The 12646-nt window shown below is 41.5% G+C and overlaps 1 protein-coding gene across 3 annotated transcripts in view; it reads left to right on the forward strand.

The window, feature by feature from the left end:
* Supt3h (SPT3 homolog, SAGA and STAGA complex component) overlaps window positions 1–12646 on the forward strand; it is a 400501-nt gene that overhangs the window by 287610 nt on the left and 100245 nt on the right. For all 3 annotated transcript variants that reach the window (XM_045157593.1, XM_045157594.1, XM_045157595.1), the window contains one exon: window positions 9325–9400. In XM_045157593.1, the coding sequence (XP_045013528.1) occupies window positions 9325–9400 (76 nt within the window). The remainder of the gene's footprint in view (window positions 1–9324; window positions 9401–12646) is intronic.

Here is a 12646-nt window from a genome sequence, read left to right on the forward strand (position 1 = left end):
AGAATGGGAATTTCTCCATCAAATAGCTTAACAGAAACCATTTTGTTAAATAACCATAATTACAGGTCTGAGGTACTCATGCCAGAAGATTCTGCTGCCCCGCCTTCTTCGAAGCCTCAGCAGGAGCCATGGTGCTCAGACCTCCGATCTGGGTACAGAGGGCCTTCTCCACCTCAGCCCTGTTATGCTTCCCTCCAGATGCTTCATTCATGCTCCCAATCCCCTACACATTCTAAGAAATGCTTTTAAATTAGCTAATTAAAATTAGCTATTGATTTGCTGAACATGTGGGCATTTCTGCTTTGGGGGAGTTTCTGTTTATTGGGTTCCAAACAAAAGCAGTTCTCACCCTTGTGTTCCCTGCTGTATCTCTCTTCCTGTCAGTCCTGGTGGGGGAAATCTATCCTCCCTTCATGCCTCTGACTAAGGCCTGGCCCATCAGGAAGTCGTTTTCTCCCTTTGGTTTGGTGTTAATTCATGCTCACAGCTGGATTAGCCACTCACAAATGTCTACTGACTCATGGAAACAGCTCAGCTAATTGTGAGCAAAGAAACTAACTTGAAATGATTAGAGCATTCCTTTGGAGGAATAAACAATTTAATTTTGTTTCTTTGGTTTCTAATCTCAGTGTTATTTATCAAATTATAAAAGCATCTTTTCCTTCTATAATATATTCCTTTGAGAATTTTCCCCAGACTGGTGACTTCATTTCTTTAGCGGCACATAATATAAATAGAGTTCATTATTGATTTTTTTAAATAGTTTTCATCTTTCTCTTTGATGATTTTGTTTGGTTTGGGGACTACGGTTGTTTTGTTTTCTGCTTCTTGAGACAAGGCCTTACTTTGTAGCCCAGGCTGGCCTTGAACTTAATGCAATCCTCCTGCCACAGCCTCTGAGCACTGAAATTACAGGCATAAGCCACCATCCCTGGCTACCCTTAGGTTTTTAAGGCATTTGTGGTTCACATTTACTGGTAAGCAAGTTTAATGTAAAGTCTGATTTTCAAGTATCTAGAGAAGAGAATAAAATAGCAGCAGCTTAACAGCAGTAAGCAGGGTCTCTTACCACACTTGAGACAGCTGGCTGTGCCACTCCTGACACCGCAGCTCCATGCACTTTTCACCGGGATGGTGAGGGGAGGGAAGTGTGGTAGAAACAGATTTTAACAGAGCACCCTGGCGGATGTGTGGGCGTCATTGTTTCTTCAGCCATCCTTTGATTCCTAGACAGTGTTTGCTCCTTGGTGGGCAAACCTGTAGCATAGAGTGATGAACCCATGAGTCCAAACAACCCTTTTCTCCCTTAAATTGCTGTCAGGTATTTTTGTCACAGCTATGCAAGGTAAATAGAGTGATAAGTTAATCTGTAATTAAAAATTTTTATGTGTTAAAAATATTCATAGAAATATATCTCAGATATATCACATAGTAACCACAGATGGAGAATGCAACCAGGGCTGTCTTGTTCTGCAAAGTTCCGTTTGTCCATGAGGGGGATATGAGAGCCGTGTTGTACGGCCAGGCTCCTTTCCCTTTCATAACACTATAAAGGTAGCAGCCTTTCAAGCTATGTACATAAAGCAAGTGTGGGTGAGTGTACAAGTCGTGCTTGGGCGTCTGATTATGACCAACCGAGATGAGAAGATGGCAGTGCTAGCTTAAGGTTACCGAGAACGCCTGAACTCGATTTCATGCGGTGTTCTTTTTGTGTTTGCCTTACTGTAAGACCATGGAAGCTCATTTGGATATTATATAAGCCTTCAAGGACATTCAGGAATAATCTTCAGAATAACTGAAGATCTTACACATAACTATCTCAGCTATGCATACTTTTAGATACAGAGGCAAGGCGTGCGCGTGCGCACGCGCACACACACACACACACACACACATACACGAAGGGGTTGCAGCATCCTCCATCAGGGAAAGTGGATTAGTCTTCTACCATTTCTTTAAAAACTAACTTGGACAGAAATCTGCATAAATTTTATTCTGTCAGTTTAGCTATTCCAAAGCATGCTTACAACTTCAAGAAGACAGTAGTAAAAATTAATAGTAATAATCGCTGATTTACCATAAAACCTGGGGTTAAATTGTATGGTATGAGGTTGTTTTAAAAAATTAGAGAGCACACATTTTGTACCAGAATAGGAAATACTTTATTGTGTATATCATTTTCCCCACTACTAAAGTAATAAAATCGGATGAAAAATTTAAACTGACATCTTAAATGTATACTCTTGATTTTAATGACTATATTTTTTTCATTATATATGCCTATACTTGATAGCCTAAAATATAGAGAAAAGGTAAAAATCCTATAGTCATATGAATAATACTTTTAGGTCTATAAGGTTTAGGCCAAAAAAGAAAGAGAAATGAAGTTGAAACAACTCCATTATAAACTAATATCACAAGTACCCTTTTGTGTATTTCTCAGTCAGTGATACTTTGTACTGCTGAGAATTACTCATTTACTTTCAGCATAAAATTCCTTTTAAATCTCTTGAATGTCCCAGAGTCTATAGCTAGTTCTTCAGGAAACATCACACAATTAAAATAATGCATTCTTAATCCCTTTGACACATAAAATTGGTATATTATGAAAGCCATCCTGGCTGAACAAATTAATACCAGTGCAAACCACTTTTAAAAGAAAATTACTGCATTTTTATTTCATTCTGTAACAGGCATGAAACTGCAATGAACTGTTGATTTTAAGACTATATCGCTGAAGATTATGAATTATTTCCCTCAATGTTGTAGTAGCATTTTAGTATGTTTTTGTTTTTCATCATAGAGTCAAGCCTCTTTTGTCTATGATTCTCTGCAATTTGGATATCTGCTTTGATTTTGTGTATATATGTGGACATTTCATGACTTCCTGTAAGTAAAGCAAAATTAGCCCAAAAGGAAAGTTGTTTTTTATTTATTTTTACTTATTTATTTGAGAGAAAGAGAGAGAGAGAGAGAGAGAGAGAGAGAAAGGGCCCGATAGAGAGAGCATGGCCACACCAGGGCCTCCAGCCACTACAAATGAATTCCACATGCATGTGCCACTTTGTGCATCTGGCTTACATGGGTCCTGAGGTTATCGAAGCTGGGTCCTTTGGCTTTGCAGGCAAGTGCCTTAACTGCTAAGCCATCTGTCTAGCCTGATTTCTTTTGTTTTAAAATGCATTTTTATTTGCTTTCAGTTTTAGAATTATTGGGCATGGTAGCCTCCAAGTGTGATCCCACGACTCAGGAAGTAGATGCAGGAATTCCAAGGTAGCCTGGTTGACATAGCAAGATCCTGTTTCAGTAGCTAAAAGAATAAAATAAATAAAACAGAGAAAGAAAGAAGGGACTGGAAAGGTTGCTCGGTGGGTAAAAAAAAAAACTTATATGCAAGCATGAGTATCTTATTTTGAATCCCCAGACCCCATGTAAAATCCATGTAGTAAGGGAATCTACTAAACTTCAAACTGTTAAGGAGAATGGCTTGGGAGTTCAGGAAAGTCCTTAAACTCCAAACCCTGAGCTCTTATTTGTATTTGACCAAAGAATTTATTTATGGAAGTATAAAACCAAGGGAAGGGAAACAGATACCCCACATGGTCTAAGAGCCCATGTGACAGGCCTGAAAGAAACTTAGAGGTTCAGGAGCCAGAGAAGTTGCCCACCTGGGAAGCGTTTACTAATAACCTTACTGTTATGAGCCTTACCTTCAGGCTCAGGTGAGCCAGAGCGAGGGCTGATTGGTCTGGGCTAGGGGCTGGCTCAAGAAGAAGCCAGCCCTAAAGCCAAGTCTGGGGGCTTACCTAGCCACAGTGCCAAGATCAAGTCTGAATTCTAGGAAAAGGGAACTCCCTCCTTAGAGGGGCTCAGGTTGCTTGTGGAAAAATAGATCTAGTCAGGAGACAAGGAGAAGCCAGCTGCTCTGATCTCTAACAGAGAGGAGACTGTAAGGACAGACTTAGGGACATTGCTCCCTTTACTTTTTCTGCAGCCCAGTCACCCTAACTGGTTCAAAACACACTCACCAAGCAGAAGAGCTCACTCCAGTACCAGATACCTCTGCAGACATCCAGACAAGCTCATTCACCACAGTGGGCAGAGCAGGTTGCTTCCAGCCTGTGGGGCTGCCCAATTTGTTGCTACCTGCATGTAAATATGCCATATCATACATGTAATAATCATGCAAGAACATTCCACAGTTCATATGTGGTCATGTTTTGGGACACTGCCACCATCCACTCTGTTTGCAGTCTTCATGTTCCACCTCTTGTCTAACATGGGCTAGGTAGTAGATTACCACCACCATTAGTAGATTACCACCAGCATTTGGGCTCTTCCATTTAGAAAGGGCATCAAAATAAGTTGTTTTTTTTTTAACGTTTTTTTGAGGTAAGAAGAGCATTCATTTTGGTTTGAAAGTCCCATTCTGTGATTCTGAATTACTGTAGAAGCTAGATGTCCTGTGCCTTGAGAAGAAAAGAGGAGATGTGCCAGCACATAGCTTCTGTCACCTGTGAGCATGCTTCAAGAAAGAGCGTCTTCCTGCTGCCAAGTACCCCCCCCCCCATGGCCCTGCAGACAGTGAGGCATGGGAGAGCAGTGGTCATTGTGCTCAGAGTACCTTGACTTGAATTGAAGTCGAAACTTGTCACTGAAAATTTGAGTCAGCACGAATATACTGAGAGTATGTTGTCTTCAAGGTACTTAGTACTGCCCATGTTCAGCTATCTCCTCTGACATGGCAGTCTGCCTTCCAAGCTTGCTTTACATTAGCCAGGACAGGCTCCAACCCCTTGGTAGTGCGATGTGTGACTTACTAGCATAACCAGTCTCTTTTCAGAAATCTGTCCCAATTGAATTTGAAAGTATTATTTGGGTGATTTTTTAGGAATGATTTTTAAAGATTTTTTTTTTCCAAATATGTTCCTATATCATAATACTTTGTGGTATAATTTAATTTTAGAATAACAAGTGAGTATGTTATGCATTTTTCTGAATGTTCTAGAACAGTTTTGTTGACACCTAAAGAAACAAGGGAGTGGGTAGAACTGACAGACTAAGCAGAAGATGAACTGGACTTGCACATACAGGAGCCTGACTCATGTGCAGATGACCCTGGCTCACGGGCAGTCTGAGATCAGAGGAGCGTGGTGTAATGTGAGGCTATCAGCCTGAACAAAAGCTAGTGTAATCCAGCTGTGATTAGTCAGTGTTCTTCACAGATTTGGCTTTTCGAATTCTAACAGCATGTGAAGTTTTTAGCAGGGAAGGGGGCCTCTTTGCTAATTGGCTGGAAGGTTGCTGTTTGGGAGACTTCCTGTACTCCCCTTGAACTCATGATCCTCCTGCCTTTGCCTCACAACTGCTGTGTCAAGCATGTGTGGGCACATCTGGCTACAGTGTGTCTTTTTTCCTTTTTAATTCTAGTTTCATGACCATATCGAGTGGGCAGGCCAACTTTGTAGCTCCCTTTTAAAGTGACACTTTTAAAATGAAGCTTAGAAGATGATACTTTGTTCAGAAGATCCCAGAGTGTAAAAGGAGTGCAATGTCCCTTCTGGCTGGCCTCCCCTGAGAAACTGACGCACCTGAAGGAAGGCTCCGGCTTAGCACTGGGTTCTCCTTCTGTCTTGGCTTCTCGGTGTTTTCACGTCCTTCCTCAACCCCTAAACCCCGAGGCGTCTCGTGTAACACTGAGCTGTCACTGCTCATCTTGGCAGTCATGATCCCCGCGTGAAGAGCTGATAGTTCTGCTCTGTGAGTGTACTGAGCTGACAAAATTTCCCCCTTTACGTTCGTGTATTTGCGTGCACTCGTGTAGGTCTGTGGAGCGTGCCTGTGTATGCACACACGTGTGTGCACAATTAAAGGTGGTGTCCTTCAGTCACCTACCCACCTTTTTGGAAACAGAGTCTCTCCATGGCCTGGAGCCACATGTCTCTTTGCCTCTCCTATACTGGGATTGCAAGCCTGCACATCATGTCAGCCTTTTTAAAAAATATTTATTTATCTCTGTGTGAGAGAGAGGGAGAATGAGCGCACCAGGGCCTCCAGCCACTACAAACTGATTCGAGACGCATGTGCCTCTTGTGCATCTGGCTTATATAGGTCCTAGGGAATAGAACTGAGGTCTTTTGGCTTTGCAGCAAGCACCTTGACTGCTAAGCCATCTCTTCAGCACCCCCACTTTTTTTGGTTTTTCAAGGTAGGGTCTCACTCTAGCTCAGGCTGACCTGGAATTCACCTTGTAGCCCTCAGTGTGGACTCAAACTCATGGCGATCCTCCTACCTCTGCCTCTCGAATGCTGGGATTAAAGGCGTGTGCCACCACACCCAGCCAGCTCCACCCCCTTTTTAATATGAGTTCTGGGGATCCAACTGAGGTCCTCAGGCTTGCACTTAACCAACTGAGCTATCTCTCTAGGTCTTCCTGTACAGTGTTTTCCATTGATTTCCTACCAGTGTACACTTTACAGTGCATTAGAATCTGAACAGAAATGGGGGGGGATAGTGGAATTAGGGCATCTCAGAAAGGAAGAGCAATACTTATTTAACATTTGAACAATCTCTCTAGTTTTGCAACTGGGTCTTCAGTTTAAAAACCTGTCTATCTTCTCTGGAATTCAGATAATTTGATCATACCTCTTATACTTCCTGGTCTGAGATCATCCAACCAAGGACTTTGGAGTAAAAACCTACTGTCGGTTAAGGAAGCTTTTTACAATACAATTATGGCAGGCTTCAGTTCTAGCTGTCACCTTTGGCAAGTCAGTTCTCTTTTAACTACAGTTTCCTTAAAATGGAGATCATTGATCGAGGTGCGGCAGTGACTCTGTAGCTGCAGTACTTTGCCGCACAGACCTTGCTGCTGTCACCGGCCCACAGGAAGTGTCTCCTGGGCGCTGAGCTTCCTCGTGAGCACTAGTGCCCTTCCCTTTGCTTCTCACAGGCACTAGTCGCTGCTCACATAATGAAGGGTCGAGGGGAAGGAACATTAGAGAGGTGTCTGCAAGTCAGGATGCTAGCTGGAATAATTTAAAGTCCTTTGCACATCTGTTGATACCTTTGAAATAGCCTGGAATGGCTTAGACGTTGCAGGGCAAAAATCTTCCGAGTAACCACACATTTCACTTGATCTAAACTGACCACCCTGGCAGCCGTGAATTCTAAAATAACTCTTCCTAACTCTAACTGGCTGGAATTCCTAATTGCAGGTACATGATTGCCCAGCATTGTGGAAGAAAAAGTATTAAGAATTCCTCTGGGAGGGGCTGGAAAGATGGCTTAGTGGTTAAGATACTTGCCTGCAAAGCCAAAGGACCCGAGTTCAATTCCCCAGGATCCCCATCATCCAGATGCACAAGGTGGCACATATGTCTGGAGTTCATCAGTGGCTGGATACCATGGCACACCCATTCTCTCTATCCCCCCCCCCTTTTTTCTCAAGTAAAAATAAATTAAAATAGCCTTTTTAAAAAAAGAATTCCTGGCCGGGTGTGGTGGTGCATGCCTTTAATCCCAGCACTTGAAAGGCAGAGGTAGGAGGATTGCCATGAGTTCGAGGCTACCCTGAGACTACAGAGTGAATTCCAGGTCAGCCTGGGCCAGAGTGAGACCCTACCTCAAAATAACCAAAAAAAAAAAAAAAGAATTCCTCTAAGAATGTTGTGTATAGGGTATAGTTAATCTAAGTGCTTTCTGCTTAGCCACATATATAGGGGCCAGGGGCATGGCTGCCTAGGTGGAGGGTAGGAAAGTACACATGTAGGGTTCCTAGGTGATCAAGTGCTGGCTGCTTTTTGATGGTGGTCATAATCAGCCTTGCTGAATAAAACAATAGCATTTATTCATGGAAAAATGTACATTGCTCATTTTGCTTGTTTATTAGGTGTCAGATATTTTTCCAGTAACTAGAAATTCAAACCTGAGAGGTTCCCACTGTAATCAGACAGAGACAAAACTGATATGTTACATATGAGTGTGTCTTTATATTAACCAGTGTACAGACAAAGATGCATATGAATGATACAGTGTTATAAACACATGAATAACTCACTGGCTCTGTTGAGAACACATAGGCATTTCCTTGCTTACTTTTATTTTCATCACTAAACACCCATTGAGTCATGTGTCAGCTACAGTAAAAGGAGGACCAAAACTCAATTGCGCGCGCGCGCGCGCACACACACACACACACACACACACACACGGATACACTTTATATATATGAAATACTTCCTCAGCAATATTACCTGAATCTAACAGGCACATAGACAAGAGAAGTCTGGATTTGTGTCCGCGTGTGTGTTTCATGTATGTTGGAGAAAGAAGTAAGGGAAGAAAGATGAGAGAAAAGGGAAAAGAGTTGTCTTAGCAGGAGCCCAGGAGGCAGTAATTTTCCCTCACTTGCCACCACTTCATCTGTACTGATCTACACATGAACTGACAAGCGTGTGGCTTGCCCACCCGTTCACATCACACAGAAAGGAAAGAAGTCATTTCAGGTTTGGTTGTAAACGTGCAGGAACATGTGCAGACATGAGAAGTGGTACTTGAGTGCTCCAACAACTGTGATAAAGATAACTTACAGAAAGGCCTTCCACAGCAGAAAAAATAAAATCTCAGAGGATTTTTCCCTTTACTGGTCAGAAACTCCTTCCAAGAAGTACCAGCCTGTCTCATTTCAAACTGCCTCCCTTACCAAGGAAGCGGAAGCGGTTGTAGTCTTTCCCACCAAACCATGGGTGTCCCACCTCTGTGAGGTTGCAAACATCTGCTGGCCTGCATCAGAAAAGCCACCAGTGAGACTACCAAGCTGTGACTCATCGTGGACCGAGAGTCAGGGAGTTGTGTTGTGTTTACCTTTTCCTGTATTTTCTTGCTAATTTGCACGATGTATTGTTCACTCTGCCGCCATGCTCAGCAAGGTCCTAAGTGGATTTCATTCACTGATTCCTGTTTTAATTTTGCAACTCACCGCGTTAAAGCAGATGGACATTGACAGTTAATAGTTTTTCTATTTGGTTTATTTTCCCATCACAATTTTCTTTGAAAAATAAATAAATGGGCAAGTTTAGGCAAGCACAGACTAAGCAACTGGGTTTTTAGATATTCAAAAACACAGGGGCATAAAATAATATTTTTAAATTATTGCCAAAAGAAATAATTTTGAAAAAAATTTTGACTGAAATTATATATATATATATATATATATCTCCAGAGAAAGGAAAGGAAAATGATACCTCACACCTAAGTCTTAGCTATGAAGATACATCAAACTTCCTTTAAAAAATAATGTGTCTTTTCATTTCTATCCATTAGAGAGCAGAAAGACAGACTCGAACTATGGATTCAGCTCAATATGCGGAATTCTGTGAAAGTCGACAGTTAAGTTTCTGTAAGTAAGCATTTAAGTCACTTAATTATGTGTGTAAGAGATTGTGTGTTACAGATCTACTAAGTATGGCATGCTGTCTGTTCCTGGGAAATTGATATATTTAATAGTTGGAATTGATACAGAAACAATGTCTGCATTGTCAGGGAGCCTATAAGGATTTGACTGTGGTCTGCTCTTTTGCAATTAATACTGTAAAGTGGTTTAAAGCACAGTAGTAATACACAGACAGCCATGATAATTATTCATATTACCTTTAGTCAGGAAAAAAAAACAACCTCTTCTCAGTATTCCCATTTTAGTTTCTAGCTTCTTAGTCATATTTATACTAGTTTTTCTGACTGGACACGCAGTGGGCCATCATTTTACAGTCATGACATTTAAAGCCCTCAGTATTAATTGAAAATAACCAACTTCCCCTTATGCACATTCAGGATGCCACAAAGTAACATTTCCATGGTTTATTCCATGTCTTTAACCTCCTACTGTAGCAGGCATTGTTAGCCAAATCCATTAATAACCTTTCAGTAAAATCAGCACTTTCCCATAACTGAAGAGCAGCTCATGACAAGTACATGAAATGTCCTGATAGTGGGCCAAGTTGTGTGACCAAATATCCCAATAGCTACAGTTCAGTGATGACTAAGGTTCTTGGGGTAAAGGTCAAAGAGAAAGTGTGACGAACAGTCCAGTTAGAAATATGACGAAGGAGCACATGAGCCAGCTGTGAGGCTTCATAGAAACAATGGTGTCTTTCAATGAAAAGCTCTTATGTGGTCATAAAAACAATGTATTCGATTGGGAAAAAGAAAAGGAGAAGTTCGTGCATACATCATAAAGTGCAAATAAATGACACATTTCAAATAGTCTCTAGTAAAATATAAGAAACCATGGTTGGGGAGATTCTTTTCCTAGCTAAATATATTTTGCCATCTGACTAACAGTTGGCATGGTGCATCTGTGAAACATTAAGTAAATGGCACTTCAGATCATGGTCATTTCAGCAAATGAGAGGGTTCTGTATTGTAATTTTTAGGTTTAAAAATGGCATTTGAGTATCTTGTAAGTATAAATCTCCAGTTTAAACAGCAACATTTAGTGCAATTGAACTATTTTTTAAATCATATTTGAAACTTAATTCACTTAAGGAAGAGAAGTGCTATTACACACTAAAACTAACAGTCTTAAAGTCTCACAAAATGCCTTTCACTAGAAAATCATATTTTGTTACTTCACTTTGTGCTTTAACATAAGTATCATAATTAAAAATTAGTGCTTCTCCTTGTTATAGAGTAATTATGGCATATAAACAGTGTATTTCACTTACCTTTTTTATTCCGTAGAGAGAAAGGTTATAGTTATTTAAAATACTTGCTTATCTGTGTCCAAAGGGGCTTCATTATGAAGCCTTGGGGGAAGAATCTGTTTACTATGATAAAAACAGTCAAAGTAAGGATGCTTAATCCAGTCAGGCATGGTGGCACACACCTTTAATCCCAGTACTCAGGAGGTGGGCGTAGGAAGATCTCCATGAATTCACAGCCACCTTGACATTACATAGTGAGTTCCAGGTCAGCCTGGGCTAAAGTGAGATCCTACCTCAAAAGAACAAAACAAACCAACAACAACAACAAAAAAAAAAGAATGCTTAATCCAAGTGGGCCAGAACCACTTAAACTGATCAGGATATTGGACTGTGTTCACTTTTCTTCTGAAAACCCCCCAGAACATCAGAACTGTGTCCCTGGCATATATTTCTTCTTAAGGGTCTGATCATGACTGTGCCTGATGCTTTTGGTTTTTGGTTTTTTGGTTTTTTGGGGGGGTTTTCGAGGTGGGGTCTCACTCTAGCCCAGGCTGACCTGGAATTTACTATGGAGTCTCAGGGTGGCCTCGAACTCACGGCGATCCTCCTACCTCTGCCTCCCAAATGCTGGGATTGAAGGCGTGCGCCACCACGCCCAGCTCCCTGATGCTTTTTAAAGAATGAGCCCGCCACCTCATGCACAGATGGTGATGCCGGCATCAGCACGCTGACCAAATTGGACAGCCTTTGGGGCTCATGTTGATTGGAGCTATTGCTTTAGTCTTAAACCTGAGGCCGATAGCATTTCACATAGCTTGCTGTAAGTAGGGTTTGCCCAGTAAACTCTTTCTGATCCTTTCAACTTGCTATATCTAGTCTTTATAAATCACTAAGATCTAGATTTTCTTTTTAGTCAATCAGAGTCTGTATTTTATTGGTGAGTCTAATTTATATCGATTTAATTGCTGATACTTCATTGGTTTATGTTGTGTACTTTAAATCTGTGCTCCCTTTTCTGCTGCTTTTCACCAGTGCAATGTTCTGTATGGTTTATTGAGGGGTTTTTTTCCCCATTAATTCCATTTTGACTACTTGTATGTATATCCTACATACTATGAACACTGTCTTAATTCATATCTTTAATTTTTATTCCTGACTTCATGTTGTTCAAATTGATATGTTTAAATGTTTCTTGTCGGCTTCCTGAAGCTGTGGGTATTCAAAGTACTCATTTCTGTCTCTACACGGCTTGTTTAGCCTACACCATTCCATGACTGTTCCGCTGGGCAGGAAGCGAAGGCTGGTAGTTATTTGTTCAAATGTGATTGTACCGGGCCTCAGCCTTGGTTGCTGCCAGGAGCTGCTGCCCGTTTTTCCTCCTGTAAGAGAAACTATGAGAACAGTGATGCTGCCTCCTGGCCCTTGGACAGTGGGATGCTGGTCGGCTGGCAAACCCTCGCTGCCTAGTAAATAGATAGGGAGGGAAGCAAATGTGGGAACCCCTAGGATGGGGAGTCGCGGGAGAGCCTTGCTCTCTGAAGAAGGCAAGGAAGAGTGATTTTGCAGAAGCTCTTCCTCAGAGTGGCAAGAGAATTGTGGGAACCCTATAGGAAGAACATTGGATGAGCGGAGGCTATCGAAAAGAGTTGGGGAAAAGATCATGAAACACCTGGAAATGAGTCAGTGAGGGATTGGCAAAAACTTAAACTTGGGGCTGGAGAGATGGCTTAGTGGTTAAGGTGCTTGCCTGCAAGGTCAAAAGACCCAGGTTCAATTCCCCAAGACCCACGTAAGCCAGATGCATGAGGTGACTCATGCATCTGGAGTTCATTGGCAGCTGCTGGAGGCCCTGGTACACCCATCCTCTCTCTGTCTCTTTCTCAATTAAACAAAATTTTAAAAAATATATATTTTAAAAAAACAAAAACTTCAAACTTTACTAG

Source organism: Jaculus jaculus, chromosome 8 (genome assembly GCF_020740685.1).
Source record: "Jaculus jaculus isolate mJacJac1 chromosome 8, mJacJac1.mat.Y.cur, whole genome shotgun sequence".
In the NCBI taxonomy this organism is placed as follows: Eukaryota; Metazoa; Chordata; class Mammalia; order Rodentia; family Dipodidae; genus Jaculus; species Jaculus jaculus.